Below are 13865 nucleotides of genomic sequence, written 5' to 3'. Positions count from 1 at the left end.
TTATTTGTGAAGATAAAATGAGATTCAACCTGCATTCAAGACATATACTTTATGTGGAATTTAAGTATGAATGTATAGTTTTTTTTTCTAAAATAAGACAAAAATACTGATAAAGATTTTGTTTTGCCAGCTTTAAAGGAGGACTCATTTTTATTCATTAGCTATCTCCTTAAACCAACCTGGCAAATCTCTTTCAACCAGTCGAATTACTCAAACTTTCAAACACGCATCAATCCATCCCTCTCCTCCCTGGCTCAACAAGACATCTCCGTGGAATGGGATGGACTTGGAGGGAACTGTCCACCCAGTGAGCCCTGGGACAGCGTCCGGGATCGGGAACGCGACCCCTCCATTGAGAAAGAGGAGGACAGAGAAGTGGTGCGTGAACGAGAGAGACGAGTCATGCAGGATGAAGCCACTGAAAAAGACAAACTGATATTAGAGGTAGACATAAAACAACATAGTCTTTTCAGCTTGGCAAAGTGTACTTCTTGCTAACTTGAGCAAGCACAAATGTTCATGCTTTTTCGAATTTGGTTTATGCCTGTTAGTGCAAGTTTGTTTTTGTTCCAACTGGTATTAGCTGGTTCACCTTTAAGGAACTCTTTGAGTCGTTTTTGTATCGATTACATGAAACTAATGGTGTTCTTCTTAAGAACCTATATTTCTAATCAAATCTAAAAAGCCCAATGAAATGTTGAAAAACAGGCCGAAAAAAAACAAAGAGGGGACACTACAAGCGGGGCCCTCTTTAAACCCCTGTGAGGTCCCAAGAGGGGATGGAGCACAGCCTACAGTCGGTGGGTTTAGCACCCTCACGTCCCTCAGGAACCTGATGATCAGGTCCAACTGCCCAAGAGACTTACCCTAAACAGTGAAGTGATGGGCGGCAATAGCGACCACATACACTTTGAGGGTAAAATGGTAATGGTCTCTGTCACTGCTAGTGTCTCACACTAAACTGGTCCTCATCCTGTCCAGTTGCCAGTCATGGAGGTACACCTTGTATACCAAGTATACGTTGTCTGTCGCATTTGTGTGCTGCCAACATGACCAGCCACCATGACAGGTTGAGGTGTGCTAACCACGCAAGCCCAGACTCCATACTAGTGGAGTGACCTGTCTCATTGTCCTAGGTGGGGGTGGGTCGGATTTCACAGTGATTGTCATGCCGTGACATACATCATATCTAAGCACCTGATACGGTGCATGGTGGGTGAACTATCCCTTTAACTTTTATTAATGTTACTGTGGACCTTTTAATGTAGGAAGTTACTAATTATTAAAAAAATTCAAAATCACTTACTGTATCCCATTCCCTGGATGAAGTACTTAAAAGCTTCTGTCAGTTTACTGGGCTACAAAGACAAAGACTTAATTTATACACATGGCTTTGACCTTAATAGATCAAAAGTAATAATAAATGATCACTTACCTGGGTAAGCTGTGGCATACCACCAGCATCGGCCATCTGAATTAAACACAAAAGACAGCAGTTGGAATAAAATAGTAACTAAGTATGGTTCTAAGTGTGGGTTGCACCAACAAGGATTAAATGAAGCAGAGTTTAAAGAGTAACTAAACCCTAAACCAACTTTTTTTAGTTAATGATCTTTAAAAATTATTCTTTATTTGTGCTGTTCATTGATTTTAGTAAGTTTTTTTGACATTTTGATATAAAGTGTTTCAATACTACAATATATGGTGTAAAAACGTCTGAGTGCTGCCCTCTTCAGGTTGAACAGTGGCTACTGCAGTTGAATTTTCCTATTGGATGTTGGGTCCAAAATATGACTCTTGACGTAAGCAGGTTCAAGCTCCCCACGCCCTTGTTACGATCTCACCACACACTTGGTACGAGCTTAGTTCGTCCCCTCTATCTCCGTTGGGATCTGCCCACTTTTCTTGCATTTTTCAAATATTGCCAGTGGGTGGAGTCAGGCTCTGACCAGGGGTTTAGTTACGCTTTAAAGCTAATCTAGGCTTTGTTGATTTCAGTTGAATTTTAATTCGAGTTGTGTTGCACCACTTAAATTCAAACAGATTAACAAATCTTAGATTAAAACTTGTATTAAGACCTTCCTCTGCGATTAATTTTGATGAATTTGCAGATGTAATTAAACAGCAACAATGTTGACGTTGTCATTCAAAAAGGGAAAAAAAACAGTTTATACAGGCAAAGGAAATGTAATTTTTATATTATAAATACCTACATAAGATTGTATTGATTAACGAAACCTATATTGTAAAGCTCAGATACTGTGACACAATGAACAAGGGTGTCGACGCATTTGTCATGAAGGGCCACCGAGTCTGGTGGCTGTCATCGGTGCTATTAATACATTTTTTGAGCGATTGGCCCCTATCTTGATTCTAACAAAATTCTTTCACAAAAATCCAATAATGTCAGCTTTTTGCAAAAAATATATATTTTTTTTAAGAAAAATACTCATATTTAAGAGGTTATGAACAGAGAAAAAAAATTGATGAAACTTTTTTTCCCGTTTTGTTTGTTTGTTAATTGTTTGTTTGAAAGCAGAGGGTCTGTTCTTCTTTCATCTGATATATTTGCATGTTAATATAATTTTAGAAGGAAATTTTCCAGGAAGGCATTTTGTGAAACTTTTATGAAAATCAGGAATAAGTTAAATGCAAGTTTAAAGTTAATCCCTAGCTGAGATTTATAACAGAGTTTAAAGTAATGATGCAACAGGATTAAAGGTTTACTGTTAAATTTTAACCTGGATCAAAATGTAACCATGTTAATTTAGTTGTTTGGTGCAACAAAATTAATAAATAAGCCTTGATTTACACCAGATTTAAGCCTTATCCTTGTTGGTGCAACCCACCCTAAGACTACTTATAATAGGTTTTATGTTTTGAGATCATTATCTTTAATAAAATGACAAATTAAAATCAATGTCTATACCTTGAGGAATGAGGTTGTAGTTGGATCTAGTTTGCTGTTACACTCCACCTAGTAAACAGAGATAAATTTTTAAAAAGCAGTCAAAAATGTATACACCTCATATTGTTATTAAAAATTGTTACTGCCTTAAATAAAGCAATATGCAGCACAACATCAAATAATCTCTCCCCGTCCTTGAGTTAAACACATGATCTACCCTTAAGCACAATGGCATCCCACAAAACAGAACATTAAACACTAACATATCTCTCACTTTATAAACTTGTGCAAATCACCCGATCAGTTAAGTTTACGTAACCTTTTCTAATAAATGCAAGAACTTATATCTGAGTGAAATTAACTTGTTTTTTGTTAGCAAATTTGAGTGTTTTACAGTACATTGCCTTTAATCTACTGGCATCCTTTCAAGTAGTTTTTCAGGATATTTAGAAATTTATTGTACACCTATCATAAAAATACTGTAAAACCAACTATACAGGGAACAATAAAATGGTGAGTGATTTTTGATATACAATATTAGGGCTCAGTCACACCAAAAGCGTTTATGGCAGTTGCGGGCGCCTTTTTTGAATGATATTCTATGGGCAGGGCGCGTTTGCGCGCTGTTTATGCGCGCCGAGCGCCTTGCGGTTTTCTGCCGCCTGCCGCCTGCCGCGCATGCGTTTTTGAAGGAGCGCTGAGAGCGGAGGAGCGCCTGACGTCATTCGCGTCTTCCATTATCCAATCGAATGAGGGGAGAGGCGGGCCTTACGTTGTGGCGAGGGAAGTTTACAGTTGCTTTGAAGAACCGGACTCCACTCGCTCACTCTCTCCTGTGTGTTTGTGCTCCTCTTATCCTCAAACAAGGTCAGAGCAAGCGCCCTCTTTTTAAAGTTTCTGCTAATATGACAGTTAACAGCAAAAGAGCGCTCACGCTTCAATATTTGATTGACAAGACAGCTGACTTGGTGGTTGCTTAGCAATATGAAAAGCCGCGCTGCACTGCTCTTTTTTAAAAAAGGCAGTGCGTCGCGCCTTGCGTTTGCAAGCGTTTAAAGCGCTTTTGGTGTGACTGAGCCCTAACTCACCTGAACTAACACAATGGCAAAAATGTGCCTTACAGCTTAAACTCACACTATTACAATACTTTAGATTGTAGTTCAGTAATGTATGAATATTAAAAATGAATGTTAAATATTCATCTAAACAGTTAGCTGTGTCTTAAGTGAATGTAAACAGACAGAGACATTTTGATGATGCAAGCCACAATGAAACAGATACAATATTTTGACAATGTAAATAGACCTTATAGATAAGCTGCTTTTAATAATTCCATTCATTTTAATCAAACATCCATAAATGTTTAACAATAAGACTTACTACAGCATCCTCATGGGGTGCCTGATCACCAACCACCAACATAACAGGACACTTGAAAGAGACACATGAGGAAAATGTTAACTCCAGATACCCCCACATTTTAGATTGCCCTTTTACCGTACGCGCAGCTCATCACCGTGTTGAGTCGCATCTAGGACAACTCGGAGGTATCGTAAACTGGAAGTGCACATTAAATAGCGCAAGCCTAGTCAGATAGCGTCTACTTTAAAGTGCAAAATATACGGTAGCAGCCAGTGTTAATCGTTAATGATTTGGGACAAATATGATGTTATTTAATGTGAAACTATGTGAATGGAGCTCTGTGGCGTGACAGGGATTTGAGCAACTTCCTGAGTCGTAGCTGGGCGCTGCACACAGGCGCCACCTGTAGGCACAGGTGTGCGTATACTCATAGAAAACAATGGGCCCTATTTTAACGATCTAAGCGCATTGTCTAAAGCGCACAGCGCAACGTCTAAATGGGCGTTTCCGAATCCACTTTTGCTAATTTAACGACGGGAAAAAATGTTTTTGCGCCGAGCGCATGGTCGAAAAGGGTAGGTCCTATTGTAATGGGAGTATTTTGGGCGTAACGTGCAGTAAACCAATGAGAGTCACAGCTCTCATTCCCTTTAAAAGCAAGTTGCGCTGGCGCTATGTCTAATCCCTATTTAGATGACGGACTTTGTAAACTGAAAAACTAAGCGGAGGTAGAAGATCCCCAGTTTAAGATTAATGTTAAATACTTGTGTTGGTTTTCACTTGTATTGAAATTGTTATTTTTTTATTAAAACCTTTAAAACCCGTTTTCTTTTAGTCATGGAAGTAAAAAGCAGGCTTGTAATTGCTTTAAATGTATGGCTATCCAATATCATCAAAAAATAATTTACAAGTATGTAAGATAAGGTTTGTACTCTAAAAATACTTTATTTGTAACAAACAGGAGATAAAGAATTTACAAACGGCTCTCCTCACGTTTCAGCACTTTGGACAGCGGTTTTTTAGCAAAGAGTTTTTTTAAGCATTACTTACAAATGTTTCTCATCTCACCATATCCACAGGTACATCATATACAATAAATCCGTGAGGTAGCATTAAAAAAAACATTTAAAAACAGACGCATTTGTTTAAAGCAAAGCATTTATTTACTTACCAGGCTGCAGGTGAAGCAGCTCTTTGCGCCTTCTAACGTCTCATAATCAGTCCTCATTTATAAATATGTCCAAGAGACTCAATAATAATCTTTTACATTCAATCCTTTAATCTTTCATATTTAAAAGCATTTTTGTGCTGCTGCGCATTCATGTACTTTGTGATAAGCAAACCCGCGTTGTCCTCCCGTTTATAGGCGCATATTACTAATGCGCTCTTTAAATAGCATAAAACACATTGCGTCATTGACTTTAGACCAGGTTTTTGTTGGTCAATGGCGTAGTCTATTTTAGTTGCCTCAAAATAGCAACGCGCCAACAATGCGCCTGAACACACCTCATTTTCAGACCAGAACGCCCATGGGCGCAAAAGGGGGCGCACATGCAGTTGCTCTTTAAACAACGCGGCGCTAAACGTGAAAATTAGGGTGGAAACTAGCGAAAGACACTTGAGTCGCGCATTGCGCTGCATTGCGCCGGGTGTAAGATAGAGCCCCATGTGTTAGATTTTTTTAGAATGGCACGGTGCTGAGCTGTGCGGTGCTGAGCTGCGCGTCCGGTGTGCGACCCCCTTAAGGCAACTGTACAATAATGATGCTGTCTAATCAGCATCTTGATATGCCACACCTGTGAGGTGGATGGATTATCTCGGGAAAACAGAAGAAAAAAAAGTGTTGCGTTTAATTTTGTTCAGTGTAGAAAGGCACTGCATTCTAGATTAAAATAATCACACATACTTGAAACTGTTGTTTCTGTCAATGTTCAGATCTCCGCGCCTGTGAGACATAAAAAACAAATGTCTGAATATTCTGTGCCCAAATTACATATGTAAGTTTTTTTATTCTTTATGTGTGTGTGTGTGTGTTTATACCCAAGGTAACTTTTCCAAAAGAGTTCAATGTTGTTGAGGTTGGGTGCTTTAATGATTCTTTCTTTGTGAGACTGAATGAGCTCTGTATTTGCTGAAATCTCTTCCTGTATAAAAACACATGAAAGTCAGTATTTCATATTTACAAAGTTTTTTCAAAGCACTACACCAGTGTTTCTCAACTCCAGTCCTTGCGACCCCCCTCCCAGAATGTTTTTCGTTGTCTCTCTATATAAACAATGGCAAATCAGCCATCACAGTACTGCGAGTGCATTTTGAAAGCATACAAAGTCTTATACTCTCAAATCATTATCACTTGACTGTGATGTCACACACCGATCAGTCTATGCAGCACTGCTAAAGTTGAGGAAACCTGTTTCCCTAATAAGCACAATAACAAGCTGATGAGTTGAATCAGGTGTTTTATATAGAGGGTATGCATTAACTCGCCCTGTTGAGTGGCAAGCGTTCAACAAAATGCTTGGTTTTCATAGCAACTGCTGCGAAAATGCCAGTAAAACGGACTATTATCAGCTTAAACTGAATTTAGTTGAACTGAATAGCAGAGGTGGACAATACTTAGTTACATTAGTTACATTTTCCAAGCATCTGTGCTTTATTAGGGTGTTTGTTTGTAATGGAAAAATGTTTACTCCACTGCATTCTAAAGTTTTCAGCAAGTTTTCGCACTGAACACTCATTCTGCTGCTCTGTCTTTTGCCACTCAGTGGGCATAACCGCAGTCACTTTCGCCAAAGGTGATGTCATGTGCATACCCTCTAAAGGGAGACATTGGGAAGTGTCAGAATTTGAGAGGATTGAAAGAGCACCTGACTATAAGCTTGAGATTTTGACTTTTACATTGTTGAGATATCTGTGTGTTCTCATGTTTTTGAAATCAGTTGACAACTGTTTTGAAATTTGCTGAGAAATATAAATTGTATTATGACTTTCATCCAGACAAACTGCAGCCCAACTCCTTTCTTGTATGCATTTATAGGGCAGTCTTTCCTGGTCAATAAACAGTGTCAATGTTGACGAATGATTTAGTGGTCAATTCTATGTATGTCTATGGATAAAGGTCACTAGTGTCAGTTGCACAACTTTAAATCAGGGGAGTGGAGTTCACACAGTTCATAGTTTATGTATCAGCCAGATTTTATTACATGCACACACAAACATACATACAGACCTGACTGAAGAGATGATTCAGAATTTGGTCAGAAAGGGAAGACGTCAGGTTGGAGAGCTGGAAAAAAGTAATAATCACAAAATTATTTTTTATTATAGATATCAGTTATCTCACCTATGGGCCCTTTGTATCCCATTCTTACTGAAGATGCAATATTTAAGCTTTCCATTTTGCTACTTGACATTTACATTGGGGTGGGGAGTGAAGCTATTTTATGCATTCTGACTTATTAACACTGTTAAAGAGATGGATTCCTCATGCTAAACATAAAAAAGCAGTTGGACATGACAGAGTATTTCTGAGACTTTGCCTGTGACGACTGCACTTTGGGCAGTTGTAGCCTAGTGGTTAGAGCATCAGGCTTGTAACCTGAGAGTTGCCGGTTTAAGGCTCATGGCTGGGTTGCAACTGTGCACCTTACTCCCTGGGTGCTGGGACAGCTGCCCATTGCTCTGGGTGTGTGTTCATGATTTGCAGTGCATGTGTTTACTACTCACTAGGATGAGTTAAATGCAGAGGACACATTTCGAGTATGTGTTGCATGCTTGTCACTTTTCACATTTTTGTTTTTTTCCGAACACTAAAAGATTCATATCTAACAATCTTGCTTTATTTCTTTTATGGGCATTTTCAGTGCTGGAAGTACAGTAAATGTCCTTATATGGGCACTTCAATCTGAATAGCATACGCACACACCAAATAAGAGCTGACATGAAATCAATGTCACCAGAAAAGATTGTTTTTGTTTGTGATGGAAATTTAAGCTTGTTAGTGAACCCAGCATTATGAAAATAGTGGATATAGTTTGTTTATCTGGGATAGCAGCGGAGCAAGTGTTCTTGTTTAAAGCTGGATTTTGATGAAATGGGGCGGTTCCAACGGAGTCATGAGTCAATCGTTGCGTATGTGCATATAATTTAAAGGTAATCATAAGTTGTCCAGAGATAGTTACATAATGTTTTGTGTGTGTTGCTTGCTCGTAACTTGCTTCGCCCACTGTACGCCTCAAGGGGCTCTGGTTTTTCCGGGAAACTAGCAGTATAGCTGATATGTCTTTTATAAATCTGATAAAAGTAAAGAATCTTTGGAGATGTGAAGAATGCAATACTACTGTATAGGTCGTCAAGATTAACATGAGACTGTGTAATCATTTCTTCATAATTTCTTTCTGAAGCTTTTAAATGTCTTTGTTCCAGACTTTAATTTTTAAGCTTTAAATATATTGAAATGATAACGGAGCAGTTTCCAGGACAGGATTTAGATTAATCCAGGTCCAGGCCTTAGTTATATTAGGACACTTAAGTAGTTTTTACAAACATACCTTACAAAACACACTACTGGTGTGCATCTTGGGACAAAACAATGACACTAATATTTTTTAAGATGTCAATGCAATTTGTTTTTAAATGAATGCACCTCAAATATGCATTTTAATCTGGAACTAGGATAAACCCTGTCTGGGAAACCACCCCTACATGTTTAAACAGAATTACGATGATCAGAATAAAAAAATAAAGCACAAGGAAACAATTCTGGTTCCCGGTAATTCATATTGTGAAAATGTTTTAAATAAATGTTCGACAAATGTTTTCCATAAATGTTTCCACAATCAACAATTGTACTACATGTGTCATGGGTTTGGTCTGACCAACCCGGGAATCTGTTGTCAGCCTGTTTTGTTGTCTAGGAGGCTTTCGTTTGACAGCTCTCCATGTGCTCCGCTGTCATTGTGTCTCTCCCCGCCCTCTTGTTGCCCCGTTAATCATCTCATTATTGTTTCACTGCCCTCACATGTCACTAGATTCAATCCCCTTATTAGTTTTTCTATTATGTTCCTGTGCTGTCACGGTAGCCTGCTAGTAAATTAAGGCCTTGGACACACTGGAAAATGTTTACATCTTAAGCCCTATTCGCAGGGGATTAGTATTACCTGGTGACCTCTAGTGATTTGTAATAATTGCAGAGGTTGTCTGTGATCTTAATCCCGTGTGAATCAGCCTCTTTGTAATCTGGCCAGGATTTGGTTGGGGCATATATAATTTTTCAGGGCTTTTTGTTACCTGTGCGCCAGTAACAGTCCAACTGGTCTCTGTTTTCCCTCTACTGGCCTAACCTACCCCACTGTGAAAACTATGAAAATTTTCTTGTACTATTCTGATTGTGTTCTTGAATTTCTTATTGTTAATAATCTAGTTTGTTTTCTTACGTGCAACTGAGTCCTGACGTTATCAAGTTTTTAATATTTATCAAAGAGGTAGAAATGTCACTAACGACTGTACTTAATATCAAAATGAGACGCATGAAGTACCAATCTAATTATTACTTAAATATAATTAAATATAATTACATAATGCATATTTATGCAATATGCATTATATATGCCTATACATCAATGTGTGTACACATGCGCATGCAAGTGTATGCGCCCACACATACAAACATTCTATAACCACCGCAGTGAATTGGTGCATTACCGTCACAGCACTATATGTGCAGCTGGAAGCATTGTACAAACTGATTAACCACCTAATACTGACATCATATTGTGACAAACCTTATGGGCAGCCCAGTCCATCCAACCTCGTGCATTCATGTCAACATTGATTAGAACAAGACCTTCCACAACATCAGGTTTACTTATCTGTGTGACAGAGAAATTGAGATATTATTTGTCACTCAGTGTACACTACACACTTTCATGTTTCAGGTCTGCAGCTAGCCCGCAACAAAGAGTCATACGTTGAACCTGCAAACACACACACACACACACACACACACACACACACACACACACACGTAGTAAGTAGTAACCGTGTAATACACAGAATAGCTTTAACAGCAGATGATAGTCTTTGACAGGATTTTTGGATTACCAAAGTGCACACAGAAAGACTAGCAACTCACAGTGAACTTAGACAGAATGTAAGCTCCAGCTCCTACACCAACACCGATAACTGTCCGGAAACTAAACAAGAATGATACAAGAATCATTTACAGGCATTTTTCGTATTTTGCAGGTGTCAATCATTTTATGACTTGTTTTGACTTACTTGAAATATTGTAGGACAGCAGGAAGCATCAGAAATTTGATCCATGTTCGGATACTGATATCTATCAAGTAAAGAAAGAACATCTTTGTTTACGCAGAATAAAAATATATTTATCCTCATGTCTTTTCATGTCGTCTCTGCATTAAACATTATGTAAACACCTTTTTAAGAGGTGAAGGTAGCTTGACAGCCATCAAATGGTCTTTTTTATGAATATTGACTTTTGTAACTAAATTTTCAGACTTAATTTTTCAGCAAATACCCTGCAGGATAATCTGCTGCACCCTCTTCTTGTCCTGGAATGTCCACGTGGACCACAGTGAAGTTCTTCACAATCTCCTGCATCTCCTCAAAGTTAAACAAAGTGGAGAAACAGCTTTTACCTGAGAAAAGAATACAAGAGATAAAAAATTAAAGCGATTAGCACATGTTTTAATCCAGGGGTGTTAAAGAAACAATTTAGTCAAGACTGGATTATCCAATGGGCATTAAGGGGCACACACGCAGTTGGGGCAGCTGATGGCATAAACATTTTTCCTCATGCATAGATCAATTGGTGTTGCACTACATCAGATGTCACCACGAACTAACCCCGCCTCACTTTCTCAAATTCCGAGCAAATTAGAGATTTCACAGAAGTTCGGCGGTTCGAGTTTCACAGCAGGTTGTGACTGAGGTGCACTTGAGCCAGACACCTTAACCCCAGCTGCTCCCCGGGTCGCTGCTGTGAGTGTGTTTACAACTTGCACTGTGTGTGTTCACTACCCACTGGGATGGGTTAAATGCAGAGGTCAGATTTCGAGTATGGGTTACCATAACTGTCAAAACATGTCACATTTCATATTGTAGATCGTAAAACTACTCAAACCCAGTATGGGGACTGAAAGACCAGAACAACACAGGCTCCAGAGAGTCTGGAGGTTAAAATTCCCTCCAGATCATTATCAGCATCTCTGACACCAACAGGACAGTTTACAGCGCCCTTTACAAGAGTGACTCTCCACAGCAAAAAGTCCAGTGTTAAATAAACTCTCACAGAGTTGATTTCAACACTTTTCAGAGTTTATATAGTTCCACACTTATCAGAGTTAAATTAACACTTTCAAGAGTAAAATTTGAAATTAAAACTAGGCCAGAGTTTCTTTGACTCACAAAAGTGATGGAGATCGACCGATACTCATTTTTTAACAGATACCGATAACAAATATTTGGTTGCTTATGTGCCCGATAACCGATATGCTGAACCGATTTTTATTTACTGTTATACTTCTGTTTTTGACATAATTACTACAACACTACTGAACTGAACAAACCCTTATAATAATAATAATAATCATCATAATCGCTCCCTCTTTGCATACAAAGTAATAAATAGGGGGGTCTGAAACAGTGAAGAATAATATTAATTTAATGAATAATATAGAGACTATATTCCCAATACATGGACCATTCCAAACACCCCTATCATTTCATCAGAAATGGACTGATCCAAAGTTCGCGCTGCGGTTTCCAGGTAACGGAGCGGGAGAGAGAGAAAAGTATAGTGGAGTTGGCTGCAGGCTGCATGTTGTACATAGTTTATAGAGTAAAACAGGTGGATTAAGTGCCTTTTTTGAGATATCTTTGTCTTGACCAGCAACATGTAGCTTTCAGCAATCCAACCAGTAGTTAGCAAAGAGATTTTACAAATAATATCATTGACTGGAATAATACATTCAGGAAAGTAACAAACAAACGGCTTATATATCATTGAATTTCTTAACTGGTAATGTTATTTGATGTCAGAATAATTAATATTTTGTTGTTATAGCTTATGAAATTGCTGTTGACTGCGCTGTTTATCTATGCATTTACTGTATCACGCATTAACTGTATCAAACTGTGACTGCTTGCAGAGGTAATACATAATTAATTAATATTCACATACATTTATTTAGATATTTTAGCAAAATAATGTTTATCTGGTAAATGTTAATAAAGCAATAAACCCCAAGAAGCAGTGGGTTACCAGTGCATTTTATAACAGCTAAGGGGCGTTGTTAGGCACGACGCGAAGCGGAGTGCCTAAACCCCCTTAGCTGTTATAAAATGCACTGTAACCCCACTGCTTTGCGGGGGTTTATTGCGTTTATAAAACGGTTACATCATATGCATAGCAGGAATTCACAAAATAAAACACAAATAAGTTGTAATTATATTAGAACAAATATTACTCTTCCGCAAAACAAAGTAGTTCCTCAGAATCAAGTGTGGCTGCAACAAAGCGCAGTTCCCAACCAACACAGACACAGCAAAGACACAATGAAAATATGATTTAAGACTGTGGTGTTTATTTTTATAAATCAACATTCATCTAAAATATACATTAACATTTATATCGGGCAGCTGTTGAAGTGATGATCAAATATGCTTGGAAGCATGCTTAACGCTTTCCCCGTCAGCGTTTTTTTTTTTTTTAAGTTGCCACCCAGTTTTAGTTTAATGCCTTACAGAAAAATTATCTTCTTTAAATAAACATAAAATATCAAATGAAAGAACCGACCATCTCAAATTTTCAGCTAAAAGCGGAGATAATTCCATTTTTGTGAAGAACTTTAGTAAGAGGTCAGATTCAATGCTGTTGTGTTGAGTAAATGCGTCAGTGTTTAAGTTGGGTAAGATTGCCATCTAGTGGATAATAGCGGAAATATCAATAAGACAAAACAACTCAGAGAACGTTTTCTCTTCATTGACGAAATGGCTCAACAATATTTATTGACATTTATCTGGATATCGCAACACATTCTCACCCCATGTCGTCAATATTTGACGCACTTGACCATGCGTCAATATGTGACGCGGAGGGTATACCTTTCGCGTCATTTTTTGACGAACTGGGGACTTCAATACTATTACGTCCGTTGCATTCTCTTTCCTATTTTCTTAACATTTTCGCGTCGGTTTAGGGTTAGATTACGCGAAAATAAACACTTGTCACCTGGCGTTGGGGTTAGAGTTAGGTATGACAGTTGTCACCTGGCGTTGGGGTTAGAGTTAGGTTTGGGTAGGGATGTCATTATGTAAATCTAACCCTAAACCGACGCGAAAATGGCAAGAAAATAGGAAGGAGAATGCAACGGACGTAATAGTATTGAAGTCCCCAGTTCGTCAAAAAATGACACGAAAGGTATACCCTCCGCGTCACATATTGACGCATGGTCAAGTGCGTCAAATATTGACGCCATGGGGTGAGAATGGGTTGGATATCGCCATAATTGTGCAAATGTAGAAAAATAAAAAAACGATTAAAGACTGTGGTGTTTATTTTCATAAATCA

General features: G+C 38.4%; 1 protein-coding gene across 1 annotated transcript in view; it reads right to left on the bottom strand.

Moving 5' to 3' along the window:
* Positions 1–13865, bottom strand: part of LOC141359492 (protein NDRG2-like) — a 52166-nt gene that overhangs the window by 6059 nt on the left and 32242 nt on the right. The window contains 13 exon segments of the mRNA XM_073862044.1: positions 180–418; positions 1307–1358; positions 1436–1471; positions 2930–2977; positions 4289–4346; positions 6183–6215; positions 6311–6414; positions 7500–7556; positions 10054–10140; positions 10404–10464; positions 10550–10576; positions 10578–10610; positions 10812–10932. Coding sequence (XP_073718145.1) covers positions 255–418; positions 1307–1358; positions 1436–1471; positions 2930–2977; positions 4289–4346; positions 6183–6215; positions 6311–6414; positions 7500–7556; positions 10054–10140; positions 10404–10464; positions 10550–10576; positions 10578–10610; positions 10812–10932 — 881 coding nt within the window. The 3' untranslated portion in view covers positions 180–254.

This window comes from Misgurnus anguillicaudatus, chromosome 23 (assembly GCF_027580225.2).
Source record: "Misgurnus anguillicaudatus chromosome 23, ASM2758022v2, whole genome shotgun sequence".
NCBI classification, from domain to species: Eukaryota; Metazoa; Chordata; class Actinopteri; order Cypriniformes; family Cobitidae; genus Misgurnus; species Misgurnus anguillicaudatus.
This window is presented reverse-complemented; position numbering and strand designations above follow the sequence as displayed.